The 18,159-nt window shown below is 58.5% G+C and overlaps 2 protein-coding genes across 2 annotated transcripts; both read right to left on the bottom strand.

Annotated features, from left to right (window-relative positions):
- Window positions 1–98: 98 nt before the first annotated feature.
- MAP3K6 (mitogen-activated protein kinase kinase kinase 6) lies at window positions 99–11,836 on the bottom strand. The gene is given in 30 exon segments (XM_082347453.1): window positions 99–333; window positions 335–416; window positions 639–715; window positions 1,007–1,080; window positions 1,168–1,280; window positions 1,367–1,538; window positions 1,808–1,913; window positions 2,193–2,369; window positions 2,538–2,697; window positions 2,991–3,129; window positions 3,235–3,427; window positions 3,531–3,688; window positions 4,177–4,282; window positions 4,608–4,744; window positions 4,982–5,109; window positions 5,506–5,639; window positions 5,722–5,809; window positions 5,965–6,060; window positions 6,153–6,202; window positions 6,312–6,431; window positions 6,508–6,670; window positions 6,877–7,036; window positions 7,433–7,545; window positions 7,646–7,816; window positions 8,239–8,345; window positions 8,725–8,893; window positions 9,010–9,200; window positions 9,476–9,499; window positions 9,588–9,727; window positions 11,091–11,836. Coding segments are annotated over 30 exon segments (4,038 nt in total). The 5' UTR covers window positions 11,434–11,836; the 3' UTR covers window positions 99–186.
- Window positions 11,837–12,831: 995 nt separating this feature from the next.
- On the bottom strand, window positions 12,832–17,471 carry FCN3 (ficolin 3; the record flags this gene model as incomplete). The annotated part of the gene is given in 12 exon segments (XM_082378429.1): window positions 12,832–13,074; window positions 14,080–14,116; window positions 14,118–14,215; window positions 14,322–14,436; window positions 14,440–14,451; window positions 15,559–15,705; window positions 16,162–16,214; window positions 16,561–16,656; window positions 16,952–16,966; window positions 16,969–16,980; window positions 16,983–17,180; window positions 17,444–17,471. Coding segments are annotated over 12 exon segments (1,053 nt in total). The 3' UTR covers window position 12,832.
- Between the last annotated feature and the right edge of the window lie 688 nt (window positions 17,472–18,159).

The raw sequence follows: 18,159 nt of genomic DNA, 5'->3' as shown, positions 1-18,159 counted from the left end.
TGAAGAGGGCCAGATGAAGGAACTTTAGACTCAGACATAAAGACCTTAGGGAGCTGGTCCTAGGATTCCTCCCCATACTTCAGACATCGCCAAGGCCCAAGGGTACAAAAGTATTGTTTAATAGTCTTTGCCTGCTGGTACTCCGTGAGCTTGAGGCACCTCTCTGGTTGGTTCCCCCCACTGGGGCTAGGCTTGGGCCCTACCCTGCCCCCCGCCCACCTGGCCTCCTCCAGTTGCCCCTGGGTCCTGGGGCAGGTGTGTCAGAAGCCTCTTGTGTTTCCTGCATTCATCCATCCTTGGGTCTGGCCTTCTGTCTCCGATGTCCTCATTCAGCCTCCTGCGGGCCAGGGGTAACTGGCGTGGATCTTGCTCGCTGTGCCAAGATGGCTCTCCAGATGCGGCATATCATCCCTCCCCTGGGGGTACCAGGCTCAATGAGGCTCAGGCAGAAGAAGGCCCTGGGCTCTCTCTCTGGTACCCACTGTCTGCCTGATGCCCCCTCTGTCCCCAAGGGACCCTAGGGTCCCTATAGTTTTCAGAGAGGAACCCAGGCAGGCCTGTAACTAGGGGGGTGGTGTCAGGATCTGGACAGCATGAGGCCATATGTGTGGGTTATCCCTCAAGGGCCCAGGACATACCTGATGCGTGTGTAGATGAGGTCATCTCTAGTGGCACAGGTTAGTAAGGCATGGAGGGTGAAGCTGTGGTTCAGTAGCTAGTTGTGGACAACGACACATACACAGAAACAGGGAGAGGTAAAATCAGAGAAAGGTGGGTCCAGAGACCCAGGAACTAGCTCTGTTCTACTACCAACATGCTAGGACAGATCACACTCCTTTCTGGGCCTCAGTTTTCTCATCTGTCCAATGGGAGGCATATACAAAGTGCTCATTCAGTATTGAGATTCTCTGCATCAGAGGGAGAAAGTGAGAAGAGCTGAAAGATGGGCATAGATGGAGTCTTTGGTTGGTCGGGGGTCAGGGACTGCCAGTACTCGCCCACTCACCGTCTGGATGGTGCCTGAATCCACATTCAGTTCCTGTAGCCACCGCACCAGGCCCTGGTCCACTGTGAGAGCAGCTGTCAGGGAGAAGTCAGCTGGTGAACCCAAGGATGCCTCTGCCAAGAAGCTGCCTCACACCCACCATTTGAGCTGCTCCCACTCACCTGGGGGCTCTGAGGCCAGGGCCCAGGTCCTGGCCTCCCCCCTGACGTGCTGTAGGGTTAGCTGCACTAGGACCTGGCACTCCCGTTCCTTCTCAGCCAGGACATCTCGAAGCCTGTTAGAAGGCAGAAGGCAATAGAATGGAGGGGGCGTAGGGGTGAAGCTCCTGCAGAGGCTATGGGCGAGTCCCAGAAGCTGTACCTATCGGTCTCTGCTCGCAAGAGGCCCAGCTGCACCATCGAAGGTGGGGTGCCCTGCTCGGGTTCCCCTGGGAGCGGGTTCTGCTGGACTGGGGTCTCCTGCTGCATCCGCTGGGACTCCTCTTCTTTATTGGACTCCTCCGACTTCGGTGGGACTGTCTCCTTTTCCGTCTCTGCCAATCCGAGTGGGGTGAACTCAGGCAGGGCGAGAATGCCCATTTAGGACCCCAGACATCGGCAGAGGACGCGGGGCTCTGGGCACGGGCTAGGCAGTGTCAGCCTGGGAGATATCCATTTGGTTACGCCATCCCCCTGCTTGGTGCCGGGTCAAGCCGGGGCCTCACTGACCACGCCCCTACCTGCCCAATTTGTGTTCGCCACGCCCCCAAGGATCACACCCTCGCCCCGCAGGCAGGCAGGCAGGCTCCAATCCCCCACCCACCTGGGGCCAGAACAGCCAGGGCTGCCCGCACAGCACGGCTGAGCAGCGAGTCCAGCACGAACATCCAGTGTGGGCGGATCTGGCGCCTGTGGAGGATCTGCTTCACCTGGAGCAGGAGGAATGGTGCGGCTGAGACTGCTGAGCTTCAAACAGAGATGGGGCTTGAGTTGGAAAGGCCTAGAAAGTCTTCTATCGGAGGCAAGTGGGGTGGGCGGGCTTGGGATCAAAAGAGGGGCTAGGAAGCTAGGACTGGGCAGCTGTCCCTTTCCCGATGGTTCTATCTGGGAAGACATGGAATCTTGCAACATCAAGTCCTTGTACATTCCCAAGCATGGGGAGCTCACTACCTCTTATTGGGCAGCCCTAACTGAGAAAGCTCCCTCACCGCATCCGGGAAGGCGAAGAGCGGTCCTTGCAGAATCTCGGGCTCAAGGCCCTGGACCCGAAGCTGCCCTTGCAGCTCCCGCAGCTGCTGGGCCAGCTGCCGGCGGTTGGGAGTGTGGATGTGCGCCCTGAGGCAGCGCAGTAGCTGTTCCGCATGATTCCTCCCCAGATGGGAACCCTGAAGAGGAAGAGAAGGTCATCAGCGAGTATTCCCGCCTGAGCCGGGGGAGATGCTGGTGGGAGGGTGCAGGGCGCGGTGGGGTGGGGAGCGGAGGGACGGGGGAGGCCTTCAGCAGGAGTCCTGCTGGTGCTCGACCAGCAGGGGGCGCCGGGGCGAGCCGCCCACCTGTTCTTGCTCCAGGCAGAGACTCTCCGCCAGGGCCTGCAGCTCCTGCTCCAGTACTGTGGCCAACATGGCCCGGCGCTTGCTCTCTTGGTGCAGGAGGCTCAGCCCCGAGCTCTCCTCAGGGGACGCAGGCTCCTCGGCCCCAGGCTCCTCAGGCACCCTGGGTGCAGTGAAGAGCAGCTGATGGAGGGAGGGCAGCAACACCAGCCACTTCCACCCCAGAGTTTGAATCCTGGCTTTTACTTTCATGCCCACCTCACAGGGATAAAAGAGATGAACTCAGCATTGAGAGGGCACAATAAATATAAGTAAGAGCATTTGGGAGGAGGGCACCAAATGCCATCCTTGCAAGTGGTCAAAGTGCCCAAGTCCCCAAGGAGGGCTTTTTCTGGAGGGAGTGTACCAGGACAAAACCAGATGAAGCAAACCCACCCCAGGACCCTGGGTTCTTACCGGAGCTGGCAGGTGTCCCCATAACTGAGGCAGCGCTTGGGGGGACTGGGAGGGTGCTGAGAGGGTGCCTGAGGGCGCGGGAATGTCTGGGACTGGGAGGTCAAGTCAGCTGAAGGAGTGGGGCTGGCGGAAGGGGCATCTGAGGGAGGGACAAGGTTGTCAGCCGGGGCCCCCTGAGCCCTCTCACCTCCACAGCTCCTCTGCCCTCACCCCAGCGTGCTCACTCCCTCCACCCACTTAGTACCTGAGGACCTTAGAGCATGTTGGGGGGAGCCGGGGCGGCAGCTCCTCTTCCCAGGTTGCAGGAAGGGGTCCTCCAGCAGTGCTTGAGCACTGGCTCGGAGGCGTGGGTCTGGCTCAAAAGTTCGGAGGAGGAAGGCTTGAGCCTCGGCTGACAGAGAAATGGGCACTGGTGGGTGCACCTTGTACATGCCCACCTGGGAAGAGGGCAGGGAGGGGACACAAGGGACAAGTTTAGAGGTGTTCAGGGCCCAGTCTGTCCCCACCCCACCTCATAAGCCAGGCCCTGAGGGATCTCACCTGAAACATGGCAGCCTGCGGGCTCCCCAGCTCGTGGAAGGGTGGGCGACCTGTGGCCATCTCGATTACAGTGCAGCCCAATGACCAGATGTCCGCCGCCTTCCCATACCCTCGTGGGCCCTGGTCAATGATTTCTGGGGCCATATATTGTAGGGTCCCTAGGACAGGAGCAGTAGCAATAGTGCGCATCTAGGCTTTGTCACTGTGGGGGCGGCAGGGGGCTCTATCATCCTCTGGCCACCTGCATTCACTCTGAACTTTAGTATCCAAAACAGTTCCTATCACCTCCCCTGGTCATCAAACATCTATCCTGAGTCTCCTCACTCATCTCAGGCTCCATCACGTTCGTGGGCTCCATCATCCACAGTAGGTGCCATCATCTATCCTGGATTGCATCATCTGCTTTGACCTTTAGACCACGTCAACACTTCTGGGCTCCGTTTCAGGGAGTAAACTCAATGTCATCAGCTATCCAAGCTCCAGTTCTAGATTCTATCACCTCACCCCTGGCTCAATCACCTGCCCCGGGTTCCATCCCCCATTAGGACTCTAACTCCATGCCCAGGAGAAACAGCATTCCCTGGAAGGTCCCAAGAGTTCTCCGCCCCATGTCAGCAACCCCATTCACCACCCCACCCCCTGTTACCTGTGAAGGTCTCAGTGCAGGGTGTGATGCCTGCTAGTCGCTTGGAGGTACCAAAGTCAGAAATCTTGAGCAGCCCGCTGAAGGTGTTGATCAGTACGTTGTCCCCCTGAGTAGAGTGGACATTGTGCTCAGCGGACATCAGGCTGGGCTCCTGGTGCCAGAACAGGACCCTATCCCGAGACCCCGACTCCTGGGACTCCCAGCCTGACCCTGCCTCTCTCAACCTCCTCCCCCTGCCATCCCACTTATCCCCCTCTGGAAGTTAGCTTCCGATCTGAACTTCTTGCCTTCTCTGGGGAACCTTCTTGATGAATTCCCCAACCCTTTGCAAAGGGTCTGCCCACTTAGTCTAAACTGCCAGCCTCTGTCTGGGGCCATATCTCTTCCTCCCCACCACCCCCCCCACCAGGGTGAGCCAGCTACACGCTGACCTTGATATCTCGATGCACGATGCGGTTGTCGTGCAGGTAGCCGAGTCCCTGCAGGATCTGGCGGGTGTAGAAACTGATGGTGCTCTCGTTGTCCTGCAGGGGTCCCCACACTGACCGCAGCAAGGAGGACAGGCTGCCTGGGAAGATGAGTCCAAGGTCATAATTGGCACCACCTACTCCAGCCCACAGCTCTCTGCTCAAAGGCCAGGCCATGGCCCAGACTCTATCACCCAACTGCACTGCCTCAGCTAATTCTGGCTACACCGCCCACACACGCCAGGGTTCATTTTCCCGGAGGGTTCTCCACCCCTGCTTGGCTCCAGCCCCATGCCCCACAACTCCAGTTCCATTCCCATCCCACACAGGGCAGGAACCTCCAGGCACTTCCTCCATGAAGATCTTGAGGTAGCCACCCTGACTGGCTGAGCCCAGATAGCGCACGATGTTCTTGTGGCGCAGACGTTTGTGCAGAGCGATCTCTTCATGCAGTGGCTGAGAGAACCTGGGGGCAGGTAGGGAGTGAAGAACAGGCCAGCTTGGGGCAGAGATGCTTACCCAACTCCAGCGCCAGCAAGGCAGGCCCCCAGGATCTGCCCCTCCCACCAGCACCCCGGCCCCCGACCTTCCGCAACGTAATCACCCAGCCCACACGCCCCTCCAGACTACAGCCCACCCTCCCGGTCCCTGCAGTTCTGCGTACAGGCCTGGGCCCACTGGGCTCGTACTCTCGCTTCTGTGAGCCCGCGCACTCGGCTCGACCACTTGGGCATCCGCGTCACCCCCGCCTGCAGTCCCGCCCACAGGACCCTCTCAACTCGCGGTCCCGCCCATTTGACCCGCCCACCTGGTCCCCCACCCCGAGCCCTGAGCCCCGCCCGCGTGGCCTCAGGTCCCAGACCTGCTGTCCCGCTCCGGGATCTCCTTGATGGCGATGCGCACCCGCGTGCGCCGATCGCGGCCGGCGTACACCACCCCGTAGGTGCCCTTGCCCAGCACCAGCCGCTCTCCCGACTCCGTGTACTCATAATCAAACTGGGGGGGCGAGTGAGATGCGGGGTTCACCTGGGCCCTCAGCCCTTCCCCCTCCTCAAGCTCCCAGCAACCCCTTCCTCACCTCCAGTACCTCCCCTCTGCCCTCCGCCTCCTCTGCGGCCGCCGTGGAGTCCGGATTCTTCACCAAGGCCTGGATCAGCCCGCAGAACCTGAGGGGCCGAGATCAGACTGATGGGAGGGGCACCTTGGGCGGAAACTGTCCCCTCTTTGCCGAGAGCACCCAGGGAGCATATCCCTTCCTTTCCCTCAATACACCGAGCACCCTTGCCCTCAGAGCACCCTGACCCCGAAGGGCTGCGCGCACCACTGGCAGTGCCCTCCGCTGGGGAAGCACAGCTGGACGTCCTGAGCCGGGGGAAGCCCGTAGAGGAAGCAGCAGCGCTCGTCTCGCTTCGACACGCTGGAAGGGATGAAGAACCCCAGTGAGCCGGGCAGCCCAGCAGCGCCCCCCCCCCCGCCCCCGCCCAACCTCCCCCAGGTCTCCCCTCTCACCTGACACCGCTGATGGAGGCCACCGGGAAGGTCCAGCTGGAGGGAACGTCCTGTGAGAAGAAAAAGGTCCGAGAGGGGTGTGGGGACCAGGAGAGGGGTCTGGGGATGAGGGAAAGGCTGGAGAGAAGGGGTGCATAGATGTGAAAGGGGGTGACTCACCGGCGATATCACCTGCTTACCGGGCTCCAGCAGGCTCACTGTCACTGTGCTCACCGGGTTGGTACCCTGAGCCTCCAGCCTGGCCGGTAGCAGCACCTTATTCATCTCCAGGACCAGCACCTGCAGATGACAGGGGAGAGGGGTTGGTCAAAAGGGGCCTGCCCCTCTCCCAGGTCCCACACCCCACGGGCCTCACCAAGCACTGCTCCCCTTGGGAACAAGTCATCTTGAGTGGCTGGCAGGACTGTAGCAAAAAGTGGAGCCAGAAGTGGGCATGGTGTGGGGTTTCTCCAGGAGGCTCTAGTGTGGGTCTGAAGTGCTGGTACAGCAGGAAGGTTTCCATCACAGACACCAGGTACCTGCAGACACAACCTTGTCCTCAACTCAGCCCAGGCACCAGCTAGTACTGCCAGGGAGAGTAGACTGGCTTGGATGCAGCCAGAATGTGGCCATTGGGTGCCATGGGCACTGGTCTGAAAGAGGTTCAGACTAGATGCCAGTGGATATAGGTGCAGAAGCTGACAGCCCAGGCCAGCCCAGGACCACCACAGAAGGGGCCACCTACCATACGGGGGCATTGAGCTTGTACAGCTGCTCTGCAGCCAGTGCCACCTGGGTGAGGTCATTGGCAAGGATCTGAGCTCCCAGGTAGAAGCCAACATCCCAGTAATACTGCATCTTCTCCACACAGCCTTTTCGGGCCAGCAGGCAGCCCAGCTTCATGCCTGGGAGGGAGGGGCATGGGTTGTATTGAATGTAATTACAACTTTGGGCAAAGCCCAGGTGTAGGCCACAAAATTCATGTGGGCAGGAACATAGAAATGGGTAAAAACTTAGGTGTGGCCAGATCTCAGGTGGGAGTAGGAGCTCAGGCACAGGTGAGGGTTTGGGAACAAGTGTACATGGAATTCAGTGTGTAAGGAACACAGGTGTGAGCTTAGGAACAGCTGTGGGCTCAAGGGCTCACGAAGGCCCAGGACAGGGGTAGGTTCAGGCAGAACAGGTCCAAAAGGGGATGGAGTCGGCCTCAGCTCCAGCCCAGTGTCTTCTCTCCCTGCCCTCTCCCCAGGCCTCTCTGAGCTCCTGTGGGTAGGGGATAGGGGTGCAGGATTGGGGTTCACCTATGAGCCGGAGCTCCTTGGAGTCCTCAAAGCGCTGCCCGGCGGCAATGAGAAGCACAGCTGCGTTGATGCCCGAGTGGAGGCTGGGCTCTACATCAAAAGCCTTGCGATACCTGGGGTAAGGGTGGGAGGACGCAGGGCTGGACTGATGCCCACAGCCCCATTCCTCATCCCTCTAGCTCAGCCCACTGTCCACTTGTTTGGGCCCCTTACCAGTGATAGGCCTGCTCCCGGTGCCCAGCATCCTGGAAGTCAGAGCTGAAGAACATGTCCTTATAGATACGGCCACACATGCAATATAGGTCAGGTGCCACTGAGCCCTCAAACTGTACCAGTGGCAGCAGCACAGCCAGTGCCTTCTCCCGGTCCCCAGGCCTGTTCCTCCTAGGGGAAGGGGAAGAAGGCTGGGGACCCACTTGATGGCCCTGCCTCCACTCTCTGTCTAGGAACCCCCAGACCCTGAACAGCAGGGACCCTTCCAAGGGCCTGACAATCATGAACCCAGAATAGCAGTGACTCTGGTCAGCTCTGATCTTTCTAGAGGTAGTAATCCCAGATGGAAGTGATTTCTAGCTGCAATGACTCTGAGGAGCAGTGACCTTGGATAGCTGTGACCACTCCAAGGGCAGCACCACCACCCCACCCGACCCTGGGCAGCAAGAACAGAACAATAGGGACCATTTGACATCAGTGTGACCTTGGTCAGCAAATTCCTTGAACAGCAGTGATTGCAGACAGCAATGACTTTGCACAGCAGAGACCCATGTCCCCATGTGCTATGACCTGAGCCTTGCTCTGCTACCCACCGGTTGAGGGCAAATGTGTAGTGGAAGCAGACATTGTGCTGCTCGGCCACGTCACAGGTGGGCAAGGCCTGCAGTGTCTCCACCAGCTCAATGATGGCTGAGTAGTCCTGCAGGAGGGAATAGCACGCACTGGCCTGATGGCCGCTGGTGGGTCCCATCGGCCCACAGACCCTGAGGTAAACCTTGAGCTGGGGTCCCCTCCCACCTCGACACCCCATCTTCCCACCCACCATCCTCTGCACACCTCCTTCAGGCCCAGCAGGTAGTGTAGACACCACACCTTACACGGAGAACCCACTGTGTGCCCCAGCCTCCCAGCTGCCCTGGGAGACATGATCATCCCCTATTACAGACAAGGAAACCGAGGCTCAGAGATGTCAGATAATTTGTTCAAAGCCACCAGTGAGCAAGTGAGTCCAGGAGCTGGACTCGGGTTTGTCCGACACTGAATGCCGCTGCCCCCACTGCCCGCCTCTCTGCACACACCTGCACATCACGGTAGGAGAGCAGCAGGTTCATGATGATGTCTGGGCTGAGCAGCTCTATGCTGTCCAGTCTCCGCTGCAGGCGAGCCAGCTCCTGCCGCAGCTGCTGCCCGCTGAACCGCTCCCGCGCCTGCCGGATGTCCCGCCGAATGGTCTCCCGGAAATAGCCACTGACGTCCACGGCAGGGAAAGGGGGGAGAGAGAATGGCCGGGCTTGCCCCTCAGCCCCAGCCCACTGTACCCTCACCAGCCTCCTCCCGGTGCACCTGCTGAGGGCCCCCATTACCAGGAGTCTGTGGGCGTGGCCTCCAGCAGGCGGGCAAGCCGGCCCACCAGGGGTGTGAGCAGCACCTCAGTGCCCACCCCAGCCTGTACCAGGCCGTCAGCCAGGCCCCTCAGGAGGCCCGCATCTCCACATAGCACCCGACCAGTGGCTGTCACCACATAGGGGATCAGCGTGTAGCTGCCAACGGAATCCTGGTGGGAGGGAGGTGGGAATCAGTGGAGGTCAGAGGTCAGTACCAGGTTAGAGAGGGGCAGTGAGGGGGTCAGAGGTCAGCACCAGTGGGGACTAAAATAGCAGGGAAGGGGCACACTTCATGAAGGGAGACAATAGGGAACAAAGGGTCACATGGATGTCAGGGGGCACTAGGGAGGTCAGAGAGGAATGAGGAGGCCAGGAAAGATAGTGGAGGTCAGAGGTCATAATGGAGGTCAAAGGGCACATTGGAGTAGGGGTGGTTTCTGCTCACCGAGTTCTTCTGGAAAATGTCCTCCTGCGGGGGACAGACATTCAGATACTGGTGTTCTGAGTAGGGCCACCCCAGCTCTGTGCCGGCCCCCACCAGCCCGCTGGCCACCTACCCGCAGGGCCTGCAGGTCAGGGAGGTCGGCCTGGGAGCAGAGGAGCACGTTGTTGGTCATGCTGAAGCTCTCCCGCACACCCAGGTGGTAGAACAGGGAGGGCTGCGCCAGGGAGCTGCTCACCTCCAGCACCACCACATCTGCGGGTACACGGGTAGGGGCCCTGAGCCCTGAAGCCCAGCTTGTGGGGAAGGAGCCTGGGGATCCATCCTGGCTCAGCCTGCCTTCCCATTGTGACTCCAGCAGGGTCCAGTTTTGCTCTGGGCCTCAGTTTCCCCCTTTTAGGGTCCCTCTGGCTCATACAGAATTTGTATCTATAGTATTGCAAGGAAAGGAGTGGAGCTCCCTGGGCTATGACTCATATCCCACTGTTCAGAGCCTGCGGACACTGGGCACAGAGAAGGGGAGGCTGTGCACCAGTCTGGAGCCTGTTCTAGGCCATCTGAGAGGCAGGAGTTGTGCAAAGATAAAAGTCCCCTTCCCTGGGTTCTCAATCCAGTCTCTTGAAAGGGGCTGGCACGAGCAGTGTGCTGTGTGTACACACATGTGTATACACACATGCCCTGTGCGTGTACACTGTGCCTGTGTGTGTGTGTGTGTGTGTGTGTGTGTGCAGCTTGCTGTGTCTGTATCTCTGTGTGTGACAGTGTCTGCGACAGTTTATGTGAATCAAGATATGTACGATTTGTGAGTCTGTGACACTGTGTGTGTGTCTTTGTGTCCTCAAGGTCGAGTCAGCCTTCATTTTTAGGCTGAGGTTTTATGGACATCCTGCAAGTACGGTTACTGGACTCTTGCATGAACAAATAAGTATCGGGGGCGGGGCGTCCGGGACGGCGAGAGGGCGGGGTGACCCGCGCGGGAATAGCCGCCTTCTGGTCCCGCCCCCGGACGACCCTGCTCCGCCTCCAGCACCCCCCAGCTCGGCGCATTCTCTCGGAACTACTGGGGTCTCATAACCCAAGCTCCCTCGCCTGGAATCCAGTGCAGTTGGGCAGTTGGTCCCCTTCACTTCTCTTTCTGCCTCTCCAGCTGGATCCTCGGAGGTAGTATAGGACCCCTGAATTCCAGGCCCACATGTTACGGCTCCTTTCCCCAGTCCAAGTTCCACCTCCCAGGATTCTCCGTCATGAGCTCCGTGCGAGATCATCCCGAGGCTGAGTTCTCCAATCCCACTCCTGAGATACCACACCCTGCCCCGCTCCCAGCCTCTCCCTAGGCACGGTGTCGACTCCAGAGTGCTTAAGCTCCAACCCTGAACCCCGAGCCAGACCTGGACCCGCTAAATCCCTGCCCGAGTCCGGCCGTGCTCCAGATCCCCTAAACTCCGCTTTTATCACGGCCCCGCCTCGAGCCCCTAGACTTTAGCTCACTTTATGCCCGCATAGCCCCCTACACCCCACACCTCGGGGTCTCCCGGGAGTCGCCGAGCCACGCCCCTTCGGCTCCTCCCAAGACCCTAAGCCCCGCCCAGCGCCCCGCCCCGCCCCCAGGAGCACTCACCCGCGTTGTAGAAGGAATCGAGCGCTGAGGTTTCTCCCAGCGCCAGGGTCCCAAAAGGCAGGCTGCGCAGCTGAGGTCGTGGCCGCGGTCCGGGGAGCTGCGCGCAGGCCTCACGCAGGCAGCGCAGAGGCAGCGGCTCCGCCTCGGCTCCAGTCTCGGGGTCCGCCAAGGGCTGCGGCTCCCGGGTCAACACGTAGACCACGCTAAGCGGCCGGCTTCGCGCGCAGCCCCGGCCCGGGGACGCCGCGAGCGCCCGGCCCCGGCTCAGCGCCTCGGCCAGCGGGTCCTGCCAGCAGCTGCCGGCGCGCTCCGCGGCTTCGGACCTCAGGCACTGCCCCGCCATGCGGGGGCGCTCGGGCGTCGGGCGCCGGGCTTTGGGCACCCGGGGCGGGACAGGAGCCAGGGACAACAGATACCGGGATCTCGGGATCGGGAATCAGGTCAGGATCGGGAATCTCCTACGGGATCTGAAGATCTGGAGATCTGGAGATCCGGAGTCCGGCCGGAGGTCCCGTTTGGGAATCTGGTGTCCAGGGCGAAATCCGGCCTCTGACTTGTAAGGTCCTGAGGATCTGAAATCGGGGATTGGGGTCCCGGGAATCTTGGGCATCCGATGATCCGCGACTCAGAGTCACGTGGGGGATCCCGGGAATCGGTCAGGCAGTGCTCACCACCCGGATTCCGCAGGAGAGCGCCGGCAGTCGCTCTCTCCTGCCCTCACATGTAGGCCGGGCCCAGCCCTTTCCTGGACGACGGGGAAAGCTCCACCCTCGGCCCTGGGGCAGCACCGCTCCCTAGCGGCCCGGGACTCGGCGTCTTCCCTCCCTCCTCTCCCGCCAGAACCTCTAAGACAGGCGGCTTCCGGGACAGCCTGTGCCCCTATGCACGCCAACCACTGTGGACTGCTCACAGCAGGCACTCGTAAGACGTGTGCCCGGGGGACTTCCCTGGTGGTCCAGTGGCTGAGACTCCGCACTCCCAATGCAGGGGGCCCAGGTTTGCTCACTGGTCGGGGAATGAGATCCCACATGCCACAACTAAGAGTTCGCATGCCACAACTAAAAGATCCCACATGCCGCAAAGAAGATTTAAATAAATAAATATTTATATATATATATATATATATATATATATATATATATATATACACACACACACACACACACACACACACATATATATGAGTGTGTGTGCCCAGGCCAGGGCTAAAGCAGAGGTGGGAATTGCAGGCCCTGCCCTCTGCGGGGTCTGTTGAAAGAAAGGATCTCCAGAGACATTAGTGTGTGAGACAACTTAGAAGGGACAAGGAGGGGGCAACAGAGAGGGTGAGATAGCTGTGCAATTCCCACCACAAAACCATCCACTTGTAGGACCCAGGGGGCCCAAGAGTATTGTCAGTGGATGCCTGAATCCTTCCAAGTCCACCACTCCATGCTCCTCTGGCCTTGGCTTGCACACCTCTTGGGATGGAAGCCTCACTACCTTTTGAGGCCAATTCGTCCGTCTTCCTGACTGGAAGGAATATCTTCCTTGAATGGAACTGAAACCTGTGTCCCTGGCTCTGCCCTTGTGAGTTTTTCCCAATAACTGGAAGAGGTCTGCAAGCCAGGAAAGGGTTAAAGTGATTTTCTTTTTTTTAACGTGGACAGAGGAGCAAAGATGGTTAGCAATGGGGAGGGGTAGCTGAGGGTCCAGAAACTGTATGGGAGAGATAAGATAACCCTGCTTGTTGCCAGGGTGCCCTAGCAAAGCATTATGTGAACCCTGTGGTAAGGGTGGCCCGTGCCACAGCCTGAGGCCCAGTCAATGCCATAGTTATGGGCAGTGGCTTCGGACATCCAGTGGCGCCCGTTGAGATTGGACTGATAGCAGGATCTGAAATACCAGGCACCACGAACAGTCACCTCGCAGTTGCTCTTGCTTGTATCATGGTTGGTGTCATAGGTGGTAAAGGGCTTCCTGCTGTGGAAGCTCAGGGAGTCCCCTGGCAGGAAGGGGATGGGAGGCACCTAGGTGCCGGCACCTTGGAGAGATGATCTCACAGGAGCCTCAGAGCAATTGTGAGGTGGATGTTTTCAGGCCCCATGAGAAAACAGCAGTGCCAAGGAGCCAGGGTGTTTGCCCAAGGCTACACAGGGGCACTGGGACTTGAGCTCAGGACTGTGGCTCCAAAGTCACTGGCTCCGCCGCCTACCTTGTCCCCTCCCAGAATCCTCAGCTTCCCTCTTGCTCCTTTGTCTCCTCCCAGCTCCCATCTGCAGCCTGAGCAACTGTGCCAGGGGGAGCTGGGAGGGATTTCTCAGAAGCCTGGGCAGGAAAGGGGGCTCTCCTGAGGCACCTCCTCATAACCACTTCCCTCTTTCAAATTTCTCCTCAACAGCTGGTGTTTCTTCGAAAAAAGCCGTCTCTGGTTCCTCTTCCAAAGCAGATAATGCTGGGGACTTCCCTGGTGGTCCAGTGGCTAAGACTCCGCACTACCAATGCAGGGGGCCCGGGTTCGATCTCTGGTCAGGGAACTAGATCCCACATGCATGCTGCAACTAAAGATCCCGCACACGGCAATGAAGATCCCGCGTGCCGCAACTAAGAACTGGCAGAGCCTAAATAAATGAATGAATAAGTATTAAAAACAAAAAAGGCAGATAATGCTAACACTCAACAGAGCCTCAGAGGTCTCCCACACCCTCCCTCCCTGCCTCCTTACCCATTTTACAGGGGAGGAAACTGAGGCTCTGACCCAGAAGGGACTTGCCCAAGGTCACATAGTAAATGACAGAGCTGGACTTAAACTCAGGATTGTTTGCCTCCAGAGCCCAGCTTCTTCACCCCCGTGTCTCATGACTGCCATTTTTCAGATGAGGAAACTGAGGCCCACAGAGGGGAAGGAGTTGTCCTGGGTCATTCATGGAGGCCGTGGCAGCCCTGGGAAAGAACCCAGCCTCCCTCACCTTCTTTGCCTACTCCAAGGCCCCACTGTAGGCTCGCTCACCTGCAGTGCCCTCTGAGAACCTGCCAAGCACTAGCTGGGTAGTGACCTGCCTCCCCAAGGAGGTGGAAGGCCCCACAGTGAGCAAAGGTGCAGTTGCCTTTAAAGTCCTCCAGCTCCACCCGCAGCTCCCAGGTACCTGGGGGACAGGGAGGCAGAGATGGAGGAATCCTCAGATCCCAGGTGGGAAGTCAGAATGTCAGGGAAATGCCCCTCCAGCTCCCTGGACCCTACTGAGAACCTACTCTGGAGAGTAAGCTGGGGCAAATTCTCATTACCCAGCCAGAATTCGGACTCCTGGCTCCCAAGACCTGCTTTGTAGGAGGACCAAGAGCAGAAGAAATCCACGAAACCATCCTGTCACCGCTGGAATAGCTAGGGAGGCAGAGAAGGCTAGCACGGCAGCCATTACTCCAGGCTGAGCATGGGATGAGGAGAAGCAGGGGGCAGAGGCAGCTGAGAGTGGATGCACTGTGGGGGGCAGGTGGACAGGCACCCCCTCTTTGGATTGGGGGCTTGTTGATAAAGTGTGAGTCCAAGTGAGCCTTGCTTGTGAATATGCTGACGAGCTCTACACACACTTATTACCTTTTACTGACTCTCAACTTCACACTGTAGCCTCGAAAGCCCTGGGGGAACTGAAATGATAAACATCGTCCCTGTCCTCCCGAGACGGTCAGTCCAGTTGGGGGTCAGATTCAAAATAACCTGCTTTAGTTTACTATCATAAGAATCAAGATATTAGAGCAGAGAGGTCACCTCCAGAGGCCCACCCAGCCTTACCCTGATGCTTCCTCCCAACCCCACTTTCCTCTTCAAGCCAAGCAGACCCCAGGCCCTGCAGAGTTTCTCTCCTAAATATCTTTCAGTCTAAGAGCCTCTACTTCCATTGTTGCCACTGCCCACCCTCTTCTCCTGCCCTGACCCCTGCAGTTGCCCTAACCTGTGTCCCTACCTGCAGTCTGGTCCCCACTCAATGCATCTGCCACAGTGTAGCCTGAGTCTTCTTTCTAAAAAATGTCCGACCTGGTCCCTCCCCTGCTTAAAACTCTTCCATGGCTCCCCACTGCCCTCCACACTCCTCAGTGGGTCATTCAGTGCCCTCTGTGAACTGGTCTTTTCAGGGGCCCTCAGTCCATGCTTGACCCACAGCAGTAGACCTCAGTCAACCGCTCCATCTGCTCTCAGCTCATTCATACAGTCCTCCCACACCCTCGTACTCTCCTGCCTCCTTACATTTGTCTTTCCCTCTACCTGGAATGCCCTCCTGCACCTCATCTATCTCGAGAACTTCTACACAGCCTTCAAGGCCCTCTCATATGGCATCTCCTCTGTGAAGTCTTCTCAGACTTCATTCCTTAGTGAGTTAGGCTTAAGGGGTGCCTTGGCTCTGGTGGGCTCTGGCTCCCCCTAGGGGCCAAGGGGAAGAAGTGCCCACTGGGCCTGACTTCTGAGTCCCTTCTCTCCCTGACGCTCACTCACCAGCCAGCCGCCCTCTGTGGTGTCCACGTCACAAAAGACTGGGAGGGCTCGGCCCTCGGGTAGGCACAGATGGTACCAGCTGCTCAAGGTGGCATCCCGGCTCAGCAGCTCCTGGCAGCTCCTGGGGCCTGGGGAAGGGGAGATGGACTGAGGGGGGCCCCCAAGTTATTCCCCAACCCCCACCCCACTCACAGGCAATGGAACAGGCCAAGTGTGGGACCCAGGAGCCCTCTTGATTCCTTTGGACCCCTGAAGAGGGGTTCCGAGGTGCGCTGGGCCACACCTGGGGTCCACCAACACCCCAGCACCAACTGACTCCAAGTGCCTGGCTCCTGTGAAGGCGGCCTCACTCTCCTGGCCCCAGAGCAGGTTTGCTGAATCTCCTGCCCCAGGGAAAGATGAGTGTTGGCTCTGAGGTCTGAGCACCTCCAAGGGAATGCCCATTAACCACCATAGGGGAGGGTGCCCAGGTCCTTCTAATTCTCCCCACTCCTCCCAGCCTTCCACCCCCTCTGCAGGAGAGAAATCATAGCCAATTCCTGAGCAGCAGCCAAGCAGAGGCAGGGACAGAGCAAAGAAAGAAGAGGAGACCTCTGGCCCCACATACTCACCAGGCTCACCCTTGGGGCCCATCTTGCCTGGTGGTCCAAGTTGCCCTGAAATCCCAAGGCAGAGATGCATTACGTCCCACCCCATGTCAGGGGCGAAAAAGCAACGAGGGATTTGGAGCCAGAAATCAAATCCCAGCTGCAGCCTTTCCTGTCTCTGTGAATGTGGGCAAACTGCTTATCCTCTCTGAGCCTCACTTTCCCCCTAGCAAAATGGGGACGGTACCGCCTACCTCACAGGGTCACTCTTCGGATGCTGGGCAACCAGCCTGGAGCCTGGCACGCAGTAGGTTCCTTGCCCTTTTGTCATGGGCTCTCAGCACAGACTGTAACCGCTGCACCCCATCCTCCCCAGCTTGCGCCAGGTCCCTGCCTGCTCCACAGCATCTCTCACCTCGAGGACCTGGCGCTCCCTTCTCCCCAGGGCTTCCTGGGGCTCCAGGACAACTGGGCAGGAGGACAACTTTGCTGGCTTCCAGTTCCCTGGTTTCTGCAGGGAGACATGGGGCTGGGTGGGCACAGGATGGGCATGGGGGGAGTGGGCATTTCTCTCCCAGACCCCTCTGCACTTCTGTTTTCATCCCCCAGATTCTAGCTGTCAGGACACTGGCTTCCGGAGCTGGCAAGGTTTTTCACCATTTGCATCTATTTGCATATGTTTTTGTGCAGAGCCCAGATTATCAAACTCCCACACTGCTCCTTGAGGCTAGTGAGCCTGGGTGGGAGAAGGATACCTAGGGAGGGAATGAGGGCAGATGGGTACAGAGGGCGCCCTAGGCCTCTACCTGGGCAGCTGGGGCATCCTGGGTTCTCAGGCGGGCTCCGCAAACAAGAGGAGCAAAAGGGAGAGTGGGGTCCAGGGTGGGCCCACCTTGCTGGAGCCTCTGAGGGAGGAGGCCAGTTTATAAGGGGCCAGGCTGGTGAGAGGACATGAAACAAGACTTCCTCCTGTTGTCCCTCCCCAGGGACACCCCACCCAGGCTGGAACCAGCAGAAGGTGGGGGCATTTCCTTCCTCAGCCCTGGAGAGAATGGGCATAATCCCTGCCTGCTCCAACCAGGATGGAGTCCAACTTCTGATCCTGGCCTCTAAGGCTCTGCAGCCATCTCTTCAGACTTCTGGATTCACGTAGGGTTTTTCAACCTTTGAACTTTAGCTCAGTCTTTGCCTTCCATCCGGAAGCCTCCTCCTCTTCTCTCCCTGTGAAGCTCTGCCCATCCATGAAGGTCCAGCCCTAATGCCATCTCCATTAGGAATCCTCCCCTGATCCTTGTCACCAGTATCAGGAATGACCGCTGCTACCATCTGTTGGGCACCTACTGCACCCCACGAGTCATGCTGGGTGCGGTACGTCACCTCCCATCATTACACAGCCCTGCTCATGGTCGTTATTACTGGCCCTGGGTTATAGGCTGGTACATAGCAGATGATCAGTTAATGTTGGTTAAACGAATGAATAAAAATGGAGAAACGGGCCCAGAGACAGGACATGATTTGTGTTCTCTCTGGCACTTATATGCCACAGATTTTGCCCAAGCCCATGCCCGCCCCCCTTAGCAAGGTGACTTCATGCCCACCCTCAGGTCCACTGAGAAGCCCCTGGCAGTGCCTAGAAAATAGCTGCTAATATAGGCCATCGAATGGGCAGACCGTGCAGGGCAGGCGTGGAGGCTGGGAGGCCAGTGAAGAGGCAGCAGCCTTGGTCCAGATGTGAGTGGTGAGGTCTGAGCTGGAGAGGGACCTCTGGTGATAGGGGAGGGGAAGAGAGGAAAGGCTCATTCATTCATTCACTCATTCATTCCTTCATCAAACCCTCCCTGAGAGCCTCCTTTTTCCAGGCCCAGTGCTTGTGGGGGTGGGGAAGGCTGAGGTTCAAGAGGGTGTAGGGAAGGTAGAGGCCAAGTTTGCCAGACAAGATGGATCCATGAGGTGGACGCTGAGACTCTGCAATTCCAATTCTAGGAATCTGTCCTCCCTACTCTCTCTCACAGGT

Source organism: Balaenoptera borealis, assembly GCF_965194805.1.
Source record: "Balaenoptera borealis genome assembly, chromosome: 1".
Classification (NCBI taxonomy): Eukaryota; Metazoa; Chordata; class Mammalia; order Artiodactyla; family Balaenopteridae; genus Balaenoptera; species Balaenoptera borealis.
The sequence above is the reverse complement of the archived record's forward strand: the minus strand, read 5'-3'. Positions and strand labels throughout refer to the sequence as shown.